The sequence below is a fragment of the Diorhabda carinulata genome, chromosome 4, assembly GCF_026250575.1.
Source record: "Diorhabda carinulata isolate Delta chromosome 4, icDioCari1.1, whole genome shotgun sequence".
Lineage (NCBI taxonomy): Eukaryota > Metazoa > Arthropoda > Insecta > Coleoptera > Chrysomelidae > Diorhabda > Diorhabda carinulata.
In genome coordinates, this window is record NC_079463.1 from 27,681,839 (window position 1) to 27,694,951 (window position 13,113).

General features: G+C 32.8%; 1 protein-coding gene across 1 annotated transcript in view; it reads left to right on the plus strand.

The window, feature by feature from the left end:
• The window catches only part of LOC130893039 (uncharacterized), a 155,322-nt gene that overhangs the window by 133,101 nt on the left and 9,108 nt on the right, over positions 1-13,113 (plus strand). Inside the window, exons 3-4 of the mRNA XM_057798805.1 lie at positions 2,782-3,052; positions 5,212-5,588. Of these exons, the coding sequence (XP_057654788.1) occupies positions 2,782-3,052; positions 5,212-5,588 (648 nt within the window). The remainder of the gene's footprint in view (positions 1-2,781; positions 3,053-5,211; positions 5,589-13,113) is intronic.

Consider the following 13,113-nt stretch of genomic DNA (forward strand, 5'->3'; position numbering starts at 1 on the left):
GTCAGAGAGCAGTGTCTTACTTCCACTTCACTCTTTGAAATATCCTGAAAAACAAATGGAACCAAATAGATGACATATGTATATAAAAATCGATTGTATTGTTTTTATATGTTGTGTACCCTATAGAGTGTATAAAAACTTGTCCTGTAGTGTACATTTCGTGCACAAAAAGCATCCTATGTTAATAATAATTTAATACCAGCAGATTAAAACAAAAATATTGAATTACATACAGTAACTTCTTGTACTGGAGAACGCAAGACGAAGGTTTATATTTTTTCTGAAATACGAGTTCACTTTCAATAGTATAACGGTTCATTTTTATTCAGAAGATTACAAAATGAGTTGATGTAATTGAATTTTATTTCTGAATATCGTCTTGAACAAATAAAAAGACGCATCGAATAAAAAGACAGTCGATTTCGACTCGTGCCAACAAATTATTGCTCTCGGGAGAAGTATTTAATTTTTCCACTTATTGTACAATATACTATAACCAATATTTCCAATAGAAAGTAATATGTGTAGCTAGTATGCTGTGTGAATTATTATCTCATATGTTAAAACAACATAAGAACAATGAAGATAAAGATAAAAACACATGACAAACATTTGTTACAAAAATATGAGTTAAAATAATGTATGTTTCAATTGAAGTCGAAACTAGAATAAGAATAAAGCCTTGTAAACTTCAATTATCAAAAGATGATAGATTATTACAAAAAATAAGTACTTTTAAGCCTTTCATGCCTACCACTATTTCTCTACAGAGGATCTCAATTTAATTATGTCGTTACTTGTTCAGACCAATCTCTAATTCTATGAAAAGTACAATTACTTTTTTTCACTAATCTGTTCTTTCTCTATTGGCAAAACAGTTCAATTTTTATAGTACATAGTACGGAGTAACATAAACATAAAAATCGTGTATTGTTGAGACATTATTGGAAACAAAATATGTGATATTGAAGAAGAAGACACAGCTCAGGTCCTCCATCCGCGTGGGATATTAAGATTCAATAATTAAGGAACATCTATAACAGTGATACATGAGTTAACCGAGATTCTAACGAAATGCCGAGTAGATGTGTGTAAATAGCTTCTTGCCTTCTGGAAAAACGATCGTTTTATTAGACGAGTTGTTACTGCTATTAAAAATGGATTCATCCAAAAAACCTGGACATGGAAAATCAGTGAAACAGACAAAGAATTATTACCAGAACCCGTCGTAAAGAGAGGTCTATTCAAACGGAAAATCTTGTTGTGTCTCTAGTGGAATTATGAAAGGATATAGTGGACATCTGATGCAAATGTTTTATCGGGAAAATATCTAGGCTTAGTTAACCGAATGCGAATTCTCTCACAACAAGACAAACCATCACATTTTGAGAAATAAGATCGAAAAACTTGGTGGTACTGAACTCCTACCATATCCATTATTTAGACCGAACCTTACACTATCAGATCACGAGTTATTCAGATACTTAGAGAAATTATAACGTGAGAAAAAAAAGGCATAGGTACAAAGGAGATGTTGAAAATAAAGTGTAAATATGGTTTTACCAATGTCTCAAAGAGATTGCTGAACGTTGAGTTGAAACGAATATTGAGTTTTTATTTTTGTAGGATTATTTATGAGACATCCTCTATATTATGCTTCATATGGTATCACACCTGGTGATTTAGAAAGAAATTTGGCCGAATATGGAAAATCAGTGGTTAGCAAAACAACAATTACCAGAACCCGTCGCAAAGAGAGGTCTATTCAGACGGAAAATCTTGTTGTGTGTCTAGTGGAGAATTGAAATTATATAGTAGATAGCTGACAAATGTTTTATCGGGAAAATATCTAGACTTAGTTAACCGAATGCGAATTCTCTTACAACAAGACAAACCATAACACTTTGAGAAATAAGATCGAAAAACTTGGTGATACTAATTTCCTACTATATTCAGCATTCAGTCCGGACCTTACATAATCAAATTACCAGTTATTCAGATACATATGGAAATAATTCAAGTGTGAGAAAAAATAGGAATACGGAGGAGTATTGAAAATACAGTGGTTTTAACAAGGTCTCAATAATATTGCTGAATGTTGAGTTGAAATGGTACTTCCAATATTGAGGTTTTATTTTTGTATGACTATTTATGAGACATCTTCTAGATGATGCGTAATATGGTATCACATCTGGTAATTTAGAAAGAAATTTTCAATATAGTTAGTCTCCCAGAGATTCTAGTATTAATATAAATGCAACAATTTTTTTGGTGGGAACACGTCTTGCTTCTATAACTATATGAAAAAATGCATTTCCTGTTAATCGATACTGCACCTACCGCGTAAATATTTTCCATGTCATTTGATACATTTAATTCCTAAATACTAGGGGCGTGAGTCACAATTCTACCCTTAAATGCTGTTGTTATATTGCTGTTCCTTATTGACACCGAAAAAACAGTGAAACAACCTTCACACACCATAAAAATTATCTTCCATAACACCTTGAGTTTTTTTACTTAATATATAAGTAGATATTGTATTTTCAAAATATTCAGATACAAAGTTTGGGTTTAAATCGGAATCTACTTTTATTTCAATAGAGAGACATTTGAATACGTTTCAATATAGATTTCTTAATACATATATTTTCTTAATTAATGTAATTGTTCCTATATCATTTTTGTAATTTCCAAAATTATTAAATTTAAAAGCCGTTAATCTACGCTACTACGATACATTCTATGTATCCATCATTTATAGAATGTATTGTTTTGCAGATAACAGAGACGTATGCGTTCCTACCGAGAGAAGCCGTCACCCGTTTCCTGCTCGGATGCACCGAGTGCCAGAAACACCCTCGATCACCTTCACCCACGTCACTCTTACCTACACCCAGCCCCAGCCCTACGCTACCTCCAGCAGTGGCACCTTTACAACAGATGGGAACAGCCTTAGGAACTACTCCCCCAGCACCCCGAGTAGCAACGCCCATGGTAATTAATACAACGCAACAAGACGACGAAAGCGGTTACAGGATAAAAAATGGAGGTAAGAAAATGTACTCTCATTTATATTTTCGGAAATTTTTTGTGATTCTCGTCTTAAAAGATTTTCAATCAATACGAACCCATTATGCTATTAGAACAATCGTACTGGTAGCTTCTAGCTCTTTAATCGTCATATTTTTATCCATATAATTCTACTTGTATGTTTTATGCAAGCACAACTTTCTTATAAAAACTTTTTGTTCCACAACTTAAAATCTAGAAGCCAATCATCTTATGGAACGCTATAAAAAAATTGATGAAATGTATCATCTATATCTTCCGTCGCGAAACTTCGACCATGTAAATGTTTGTTTAGGTTGAATAAGAATCAGAAATGGCTAAATCAGGAAAAAAGGGTGGATGTTCAATGAATTACATTATTTTTACATAAGAGTTCAACTGTCGGCTGTACAGTATATGAGGATGCATTATCGGCAAAATCAACCCGCGAATATTCACTGATTCAAGAACTCTAATAGTTTGCTGTGACTGTACGTTGATTTGCAGAATTAATTGCTTTCACTTATCGTATAGAACTAAAGAAAACTACAAAAATAATTTTCTGGGTAAACCTTCGCTATTTCGCCATTGTTAGTGTTTGTGAATCTTCGTGATTCCACACACAACTTTCCTGGTCTCATCAACTATCACTATTTACATTGTGATAGCGGCAACTCTACTGCAATCAAAGTTTAAAACTTCACGATGGAAGTAGTTTAAAAAATGCCAGCTCTAACTGTAGCTTCGTGGAGTTTAAATATTTACAGAGTGATCCTAGTATAACATAATACAATGTTTGTTTTTTTTTCAACTTCCAATCGCACAGTATGATGACCAGGAATGCAGCAGGTGTTCTTAGTAGGCGACTGCGCATCTTTCCCGCTCAAACGCTCTTTCACTGGCGATTCCAACAGGTAATTTCCTGTTGAGTTGCAGTCACATAAATATGACTGTCGCTATTGATTCTTCCGTGAAGTGTGAGCTGTGAACTGTTTCTCTTAGGTAGTAGAGAACAGCGCAGCAGAAATTCATCGAAGAATGGAAAACTCGAAAGTTCACCATAAGTGAATTATCAATGCATTCCATCGTTACTGAACAGTCGTGCTGCATAAAAGTTTGCGCTCATCGAGTCCCAACGATATTGACTGATGACCTAAAAACGCAGATTTAGAGTTTGTTGGCCGTTACAATATTGATGAACAATATTTTTTGAAATCCATTGAAATAGGTGATGACACATAGATCACGAATGACACGCCCGAAAAGAAACGACAATAACAACAATCGATGCATACAAATTCTCCATGAGACTCACAAAATTCAAGTGAACCTTCAATAGTCGTAAGAATATGGCAACTATTTTTTGTTTGTTGCTTGTGAAGGTTATGAAGCCTAGAACTACAATTAATACAGATTCAAATTGTGAAACTTTGCGACGCTTACGAAGAACTATTCAAAACAAACGAAGAGGCATGCTGACTACTTGAATTGTTCTGATCCATGTACTGGCACTGCTATTACCTGAATTAAGGCAGTGGTTTGAAGGGCGGTGCTTCGAAACTGTCAAAGAAATCGTCACAACTAACTTCCAATCATTGGCGGTTACATTTTATGAAGAGAATATTGTAAAGCTTGTTTACAAATATGACATATGCCTTAATCGACAAGGTGATTTTGTAGAGAAATAAGCTTCATTGTACCTTACTTTTGATAATAAAATCTTTTTTGTATACTCTCCCGTATTTTACTTATAGCCCATCGGAAGTTGAAAAAAAAACATTCTTTGTTATATAACACGTACTAAGATACAATGTTAAATGAACAAATAGGAATTCCTGTTGATGATACCGAAAAGAAGTTGTAGTGATTCGGAAACTGTTAATTTTATGCTGAAAATACTAACAATAAGAATCAATGCTTCGCCAGTACTTCCAAATAATACGACAAAAAAGGCCATTTTTGAGATTATATCAATTAGATGGGCGGCATAAAAAAATTAAAAATACTTCATGATATGCAAGATCTGGTCTCACGTGAATAACAAATCATGACATCATTATTAATTGTTATAATGATGTCGGCGAAGATTATTTCTTTGATAATAGTTTTTCAATATTCGTTGACATATTGGTTTTCAATTATAATCTGTATTTTTTATAGGTTTATCAGCATCATGCAGTCCACTCCAAGCAGATCACCCTCACCAACAATCAGAGACTAATATAACGTTAAAAAAACCGATTCCCGCACAAACGAGTAATCCGGAACCTTTGAGAAAGTCAAATAATCCTTTGGACGTTTGTAACTTAACCTCAAAAGACCCACCTCGCAGTCCCGCGAAAAGACGTTACCAAGATGCCGCTCCGAAACTTTGGTCGCCTGTGGCCGATCTCGATAGTGACGAACCCCAAAAGAAGAAGTTGTTACTTAGCGGTGGTGATATCGACTACTCGTTACCTATTACGACGACGTATTTGAAATACATGCGGAGTTTAGGATGTCGAGACGAGGATGCTTTCAAATTCGATAACAAACACGTGAGTCTTGTTATTGATAAATTTTTTAACGATATAGTTACATTTTATTTCCATTGATATTTCAATTTTTTTTTTGGTATTTATGAAATGTTTAACAGGAAAAAATATGGACTTTCGTCCCAGTCAAAAAATGAAAGTGATTGATCTTACTTCTACATAAAAATTATTCAAGATCAAATATTACAAATATTGTTTTTCCCACAAAGTTACCATACTTTTCCTTGGCAACTAGTTTTTATCTGAATAGACCATTTTTAGGCAAAAATTTTATCCGTTACGTTGTATGGCATACTTCACGCATTATCCGAAAAATTCTCCATTATTCCCAACAAAATCACATCCTGTACTACACCTCACGACTACAGAAATTCCTGTTTAATTGCTCGACGCCGACTGAGATCTAAATATGGGTGATTCCGTTCTAACTGTGATTTTTTGTATTCAAAATTTCAAGATTTTAAAATTTAACTTTTCTAACTTTTTTATGCATATTATTCATCTATTTTACTGTAAAAATAAAACTCTAAGAGGAATTTACTACAACTTCAAAGTATCACGAGCAAGACACAAATGTCGGATTTTGAGTTCCACGGTACTGACTCATTTATCCACGGTACTGACATGGTAACTTAAGATATTAAACAACAAGTGCATCAATTTTCCTCAGTTTGATCATAAACATTAGAATTTATAAGGTAATTAGTTTAAATCATTTGTTACGACAAAAAAAATTAATAATTTATCGGTAAATTCTAGGAATGGACATGACACGGTACTGACATTCAAGTGATGTAGTATAAGTTTTCTTTAAGTGGCAAGTTATATTGTATAAAAATAATGTTTAAATATCTTAAGAATTATTCAATTAACACAAAATTTTTATTAATTGATTATTAATTAATGACTAGTACAAAAAAACAATACAGGACATTGAATATCACAGTTAGAACGGAATCACCCATATACGTGATCAGCGCGCACCGAGTAGTGTTAAACGTTAAACGGTAACGTTTTTTACTTTTTGATTACACTTTAGATTCTAATATATAATTATGGAATGGTATTTACCTATAATTCGCAATATCATTGTTTTATTTGTACGAGGTGGTTAGTCAGCAATACGATATTTATTACTAATATCTATTAAAGAAGATAGTTTCCAAAGGTTTCCAATCGAATCTTGGAACAATATCCAAAAGTTTAATACCAAATTTCGGCATTGACATTACCTATATCACTTGTATTCAATATAAAGAAAATACTAATTGAATCTTCAATAGACAAATTACTGAATTCCCTTTCTAGATCAAAAGAAATATCGTTTTTTATATAACTTATATCAAAACTATTCACACTAAGGCGATTTTCTTCGATAGATAATGCAATAGGTGAGAAGAATGACATAGATTAAAAGAAATGAGCAACTTACAGAATTGTGGCTAATTTATTTTCTTCTTCCTTGTTACGTAGATTCTTCTTATCATTAAACTAAACCAAAGGGTTATTTACTATAAAATCCCTTTCAGTATCCTACTGACGGCGTCACATAGTCACTAAATATATTTTTAAAACTTTTATTTGATTTAATTTACACAGATTTTAATGTTACTACAACGAAGTCTAAAGTCATTGTTATCAAATTTATTATACTTAACCTTAAAAAAATATCGTATTGCTGAAACAACAGACTAACGACCTCGTACAAATAAAACAATGATTGCGGATTATAGGTAAATATCATTTCATAACTATATTCTCAAATATTTTTCTATCATATCATTCCTTATTATATATATTTGTGGGTATAGGTTACACTCTAAGAAAAATCTAGAGATTTCAAGTGAATTCACTGAGCTTTCTATGACATTAAACTTCATCAAAAATCCAAAAGAAATGAATAATTTTGTTTAAAATGAAATTTTAAGCCTGTGACTTGAATTACTTTTGATATTTGATATTGAATACATTTTTTGGTAAAGTAAGGTCGTATATTTATATTATATTTTACTTGTAGTAATATATTCCATCCAGTTCTATAGGACTAATTGTAATAACACCATGCCGTTGATATAGGTATTGTGACTGTATTCATGTTATAGGTATTAAGGCGCAATTGGTAGATTTTAGTTTAAATTATATTTGTTATTATAAGTGTAATACCTATTGGTATAATAATTGTTTCATCAATTTTTAAAAATGTTAAACCAAAGAAAATTGTTGTAAATTTAAAAAAGAAATAAAGGAGGATGTTTTTTTCGAAAATGCATGTTTAGGAAATTTCTTTAGTAATATACATACGTATATACAAAACTCGAAAACAATTGAATTAATTCGATACCAACCCGGAAAAGTTTAAAAACTTTCAGAAAACAACAGATTTGCCTAATACTCTTTCGCTGACCACTGAAAAATTCGATGACAGGAACACAACACTCGAGGATGGTCACAGAAGTACCTGGCCCGACCTAGAGATGGGGGTAGTTGCTTGAAAAATACCATCGTATTAGAAAGTACACAATCTATACACACAGCATATGTTCCAAGTTTGAAGACGCCACGTTGTTTAGTATTTGTTTGACAGCCAACAATAGTGAACGTTGTCAGTGAATTTGTGAACATGGAAAAATTGGTAATCATTATTTGTTTATTTAAAAGGCATTAGCCCGACCAATATAAAGGCTAAGCCGAATTTTTGCGCCGTTTAATAAGAACGGATGATACTTGGGTCCATCACTTCACACCCAAATCAAAAGAACAATCAAAACAATGAATTGAAAAGGGCAAAGACCGTTCCATTTGCAGGCAAGGTCATGGCGTCAGTTTTTTGGGATAATTTTCAGTAGATATCTTGAAAAAGAAAAAACTATCAACTGCGATTATTATGGGAAATTATTGCAACGTTTGAGCGAAGAAATGAAGCAAAAAAAGCCGCATTCGGCTTAGAATGAAGTGTTATTTTATCAAGACAATGCACCAGTTCACATATCCGTTATTGCAATGGTTAAAATTAGTGTGAATTACTACCTCATGCACCCTATTCGCCAGATTTAGGCCCCTCGGATTATTTTCTGTTTCCAGACTTGAAAAAATAGCCCATTGGTCAAAGATTTTTCAAAAATGAAGAGGTAATGTTGACAGTTAATGGCTACTTTGAGGAGCTTGACGATTCTTATCATAAAAAGGGTATCGAACCTATTGAACATCGCTGGGAAAATTGTATGGAACTAAAAGGAGATTACGAAATATATTTTTTTAGCAAATTTTTGGGTTTTCTTTGTTGAGCCAGATACTTCTGGGATCTATCCTCGTCTAATATCAATGTTTCTATTATTTTGTTTTGTGGATTATCAATCGTTCTGTTTCGAATATAAAAATAAGGCTTTCAAAAATTAACTAAGCCCACTTTAGTAAGCTAAGACATAGCATCACTATTCCTAAATAATGATTAGGTTAGGTTACCTCGATCTAAATTGGATGTGGTTCACTTGGTGGCCTGAGCCCACCAAACTTCACTACCATCCGTCACCGGCATAATACGGTGTCTAGCCAATATAACACATCTCTCAATAAGTTATGTGATTAATTAAGAAAAATACATTTTTTGCCAAAAATCTATTTTATTTTTCAATGTAATCTCTTTCAAGAGCAATATAATCATTCCAAAACTTCTCTAACTTCTCGATGCCGTGCTTATAGAAGGATTTGTCTTTTGTCTCAAAATAAGCTTCGGTTTCAGCAATTGCTTTTTAATTTGAGCTGAATTAATTACCGGGAGCATCGTTTTGAGATCAGCGAATAGCCAGTAGACACTGGGAGTCAGATCTGGACTGGACGGTGGATGAAGGAGCAATTCGAAGTGTAATTCGTTTAATTTAACCTCTTGGAGACAGTCGATGAACAATATTCCATGCGCATCCCAAAATACTGAAGCCATAACCTTCCCAGCTGACTATTGTGCCTTTGAACGCTTTGGACGTAGTTCACCGGCTGCAGTCCACTCAGATGATGATCGTTTCGATTTCGAAGTGAAGTGATGGGTCCATGTTCCATTCATTATTACGTATCGACTCAAAAAAACTGATTTATTACGTGTAAACATGGCCAAACACTATTCCTAATCATCATACGTAGTTGTTTTTGATCGACGATGAGTAAACGCGGCACCCACTTTACAAACAGCTTTTTCATGATCAAATGTTCATACATAATTGTAAACACACTCTAATATCTTTGCGGTCTCAGGTATCTTCCACAATTTTAATTTACAATTAGATATAACCAATTTGTGGACTTTTTCGATATTTTCTGGAGTAACCACCTCAATTGGATGACCAGAACGTTCACCATCATCGGTGTCTGTACGACCACGTTTAAATTCAGCAAACCAATAACAAATGGTTCTTTTCGATGGAGCACAGTCCGGATAATACTTTTGAAGTCAATGCTGTGCTTGAACAGAATTTTTTTTTCGTAAAAAAGCAATGATAAATTAACAGAAGAAATTGTTTTGAATCCCTTGTTTTAAAAATTAGCTTCACTCAAATGAATCTCACTCCTTTCTGACTAATCGAAATGTCATGAAATTTCACACATCGTCTTCTAAAAGCTGGTACTTCATAAACATCATATGGATATGACAATGGCAGCGCCATCTATGTGTCAGTCACACGACTTATTAAGTGATGCAATATGTTTTTGGCCATCACATAGATTTTCAATACAGCTTTATTTATTTTATCTTATTAATAATTTCCTAATTTTTTTTATAAATATTGGGATATCTGTTCTATGCAAAGTACTAAATTTTATAGAAAATATTATCTATTTCATTCATTGCTCTTCTAGATTTTAGATGATAAATATTTTGATTTATTATGACCTCTATAAATTCCTTATACATGCGACAACAATAAATGTTTTATTTATTCACAATATTTGTTCACTGATCTTTTGAACATTTCATTATTTTATCGATTTAATTATGTAATTTAAAGTTTTTGTTTTTCCATTAGCTGTGCATATAAATCATCCTGAAAAATGACAAATTACATATTCAAAAGAAATATTAACACAAATAAATTGATTTTCAATACTGATCACAAACAAGAGAACGTAGAATGTACCTTTTATAAGTTTCTACGAAACAGAAATAATTCGAATTTTCTTTTCGTGTATTGAAATTTGAATCTTGAAAATCAAACAGAGAAAATCTACGTATGGTTGCAACGGATTGTATTTTGATATTCATGTGATAGGTGATCTATTATTTCATATATAACTAGTCGAAACGTTAAACTTTTCTATGGCAACAGAAAACACAGTTTTCATTGACCCTTAATTGATTCCAATAACGCCCCTTACTACAAAACTGATAAAAGCGATTTGTCCACTTTAAATGAAACCTAGAATCCCTAGTAATAAGAAGTATTATTTTTCCGAAGTATCACAACAAATTATGACTCTAAAATAAAAATATACATACTCCATTTGTCAAAATATTTATCATTTGAATAAAATCCAAGATAGGTTAAACTAAACTAAATACAAAATTGCGCGACATTTCTTATGACACACCCTCTATATTTTTATACCGAATTTGCCTGTTTGTTAGTGATGTACTGGATAAAAATGCAACGGTCAATTATCATGTTATCCGCTTGTGAATAATTTTTTGTAAATTCGTGCAATATTTCTTCAATAGGGACCAATTTGTTCTTTAGCTTTTCTGTAGGCGCTAATCTGTATTGTTGAATCCCAATAACCTAAAGACAGATCAGGCATACTAGAAAATAGTTTCCCTTGCTCGCACATATTTCTTCTAGTTTTTTAAGCCCTACAAGATACAGTATTCCAAAAAGGCCGATATTTATTATTTGTCTTTTTTGAATTTCTTTCCATCGTCCAATAACTGTTTGAAAGCTTTCAAGCGTTTAAACTTGTTTGGCGTAGTTCGCCGCAGCAACCAATTTAGGAATAAATTAAATCTAAATTCAATTTTCACGTATTAATTTCACATTTGGATCGCAGATCACGTCAAATAAAGGAGTTGACATTTACCACTTATTTCTAATATTCAAGTCTGACAATTGAATAACAAGACTGTGAAAATTATTTATTATAAAATTATTCATCGACAATATGATCCTCTTCAAAGTCCTGTGTGTTTCTTGCGTTTTTCAAACTATTATTCATTTAATATAATATATTATCATATTGTCGTTGATCTTTGATGACATTCAAATAAATTCAATGCCAAAGAATAGAATTTCAAGACATACATACCAAACTAATTAGGATTAGGACATTTTGAAGAGCTCAAAAATCGACTTCAGAGATTCCGTTACATACATACACTACCGGTAAAAAGTTTTTACATACCCCATACTCCATTCCATAATAATACACTTACCAAATTCATATTGTTAACCGAAGATTGAAACGGTGTTTCATAAATCAAATTTAATAGTGTTATTTGTTCATTCTATACGAACGCATGTTCATATTTGATCGGTGAGGGCGAGAATTAACTTAACTGGTTTTTTTATCGCACTCGCAAATTCAAACAAGTGAGATTTGAAATGTGTAGAACCAAGCAAATAACGGTTGAAAATCTTGCATTCTTTATAGTCTAGGTGAAAGTATTCGTACCAATAACGCCGAATTGAAATACCTCGACTTACCGTGGGGTAGGTACATCGTGAAAAAAGAAAATAGAAACTGTTCATAGCTACCTGGACAACCACAACTGCTGAAACGTATTGTATTGGTCAGTAAACGTGATCGACAACTTACGGGCTCAGAGAAAGCTGCTGAAATCAATGAATCTAGGGATCTACCTTTGAGTACTTTTACAGCGAAAAGTGATTGAGAAAAACTGACTTTTTTTGAAAACTGGCAGTGAAGAAACCTCTTTAAAAACAACAAAATAAAATTAAAAGGTTGCAGTGGCCTGAAAAACATGAAAATTAAAGCATGAAGAGTGGGAGAGAGTTCTGTGGAGTCGTGAGTTAAAGTTTGAGGTTTTTGTAATCTCAGCTATAGAAAATGGCGAAGGATCGGAGATGTTTTGAAGGAAGGCGACTGGAGACCTGGTAAGAATTGAAGGGATTCGTAAGAAAATAAGTTATAAAAAATAATAATGGCAAAAGTAGTATGTTCTGGCTGGCGTATGATCGTCAAAACAGCATGACAACCATCCCAAGCATTCCTCGAAGCTATGCGAAAAGTATTTGAAAGAATTAGAAAAGATGATTGTACTAAAAGTAATGATTTGGCCCTCACAGCTGCCTGACCTCAACCGGATTGAGGTCTACTTGGACAGTGAAGTCAAAAATTAGTGATATACTTCCACTTCACATGTTTGGAATATCCTGAAAAATGAATGGAATCGAATAGACGACGATTATTTGTCTAAATTGTTACAGAGAATGCCAAAATTATGCACTGAAACAATTAAAGCAAAAGCGTGTTATATCGATAGATAAGAAATTTGAATATGTAACAATTAGAGGCTGTACTTCTGTAT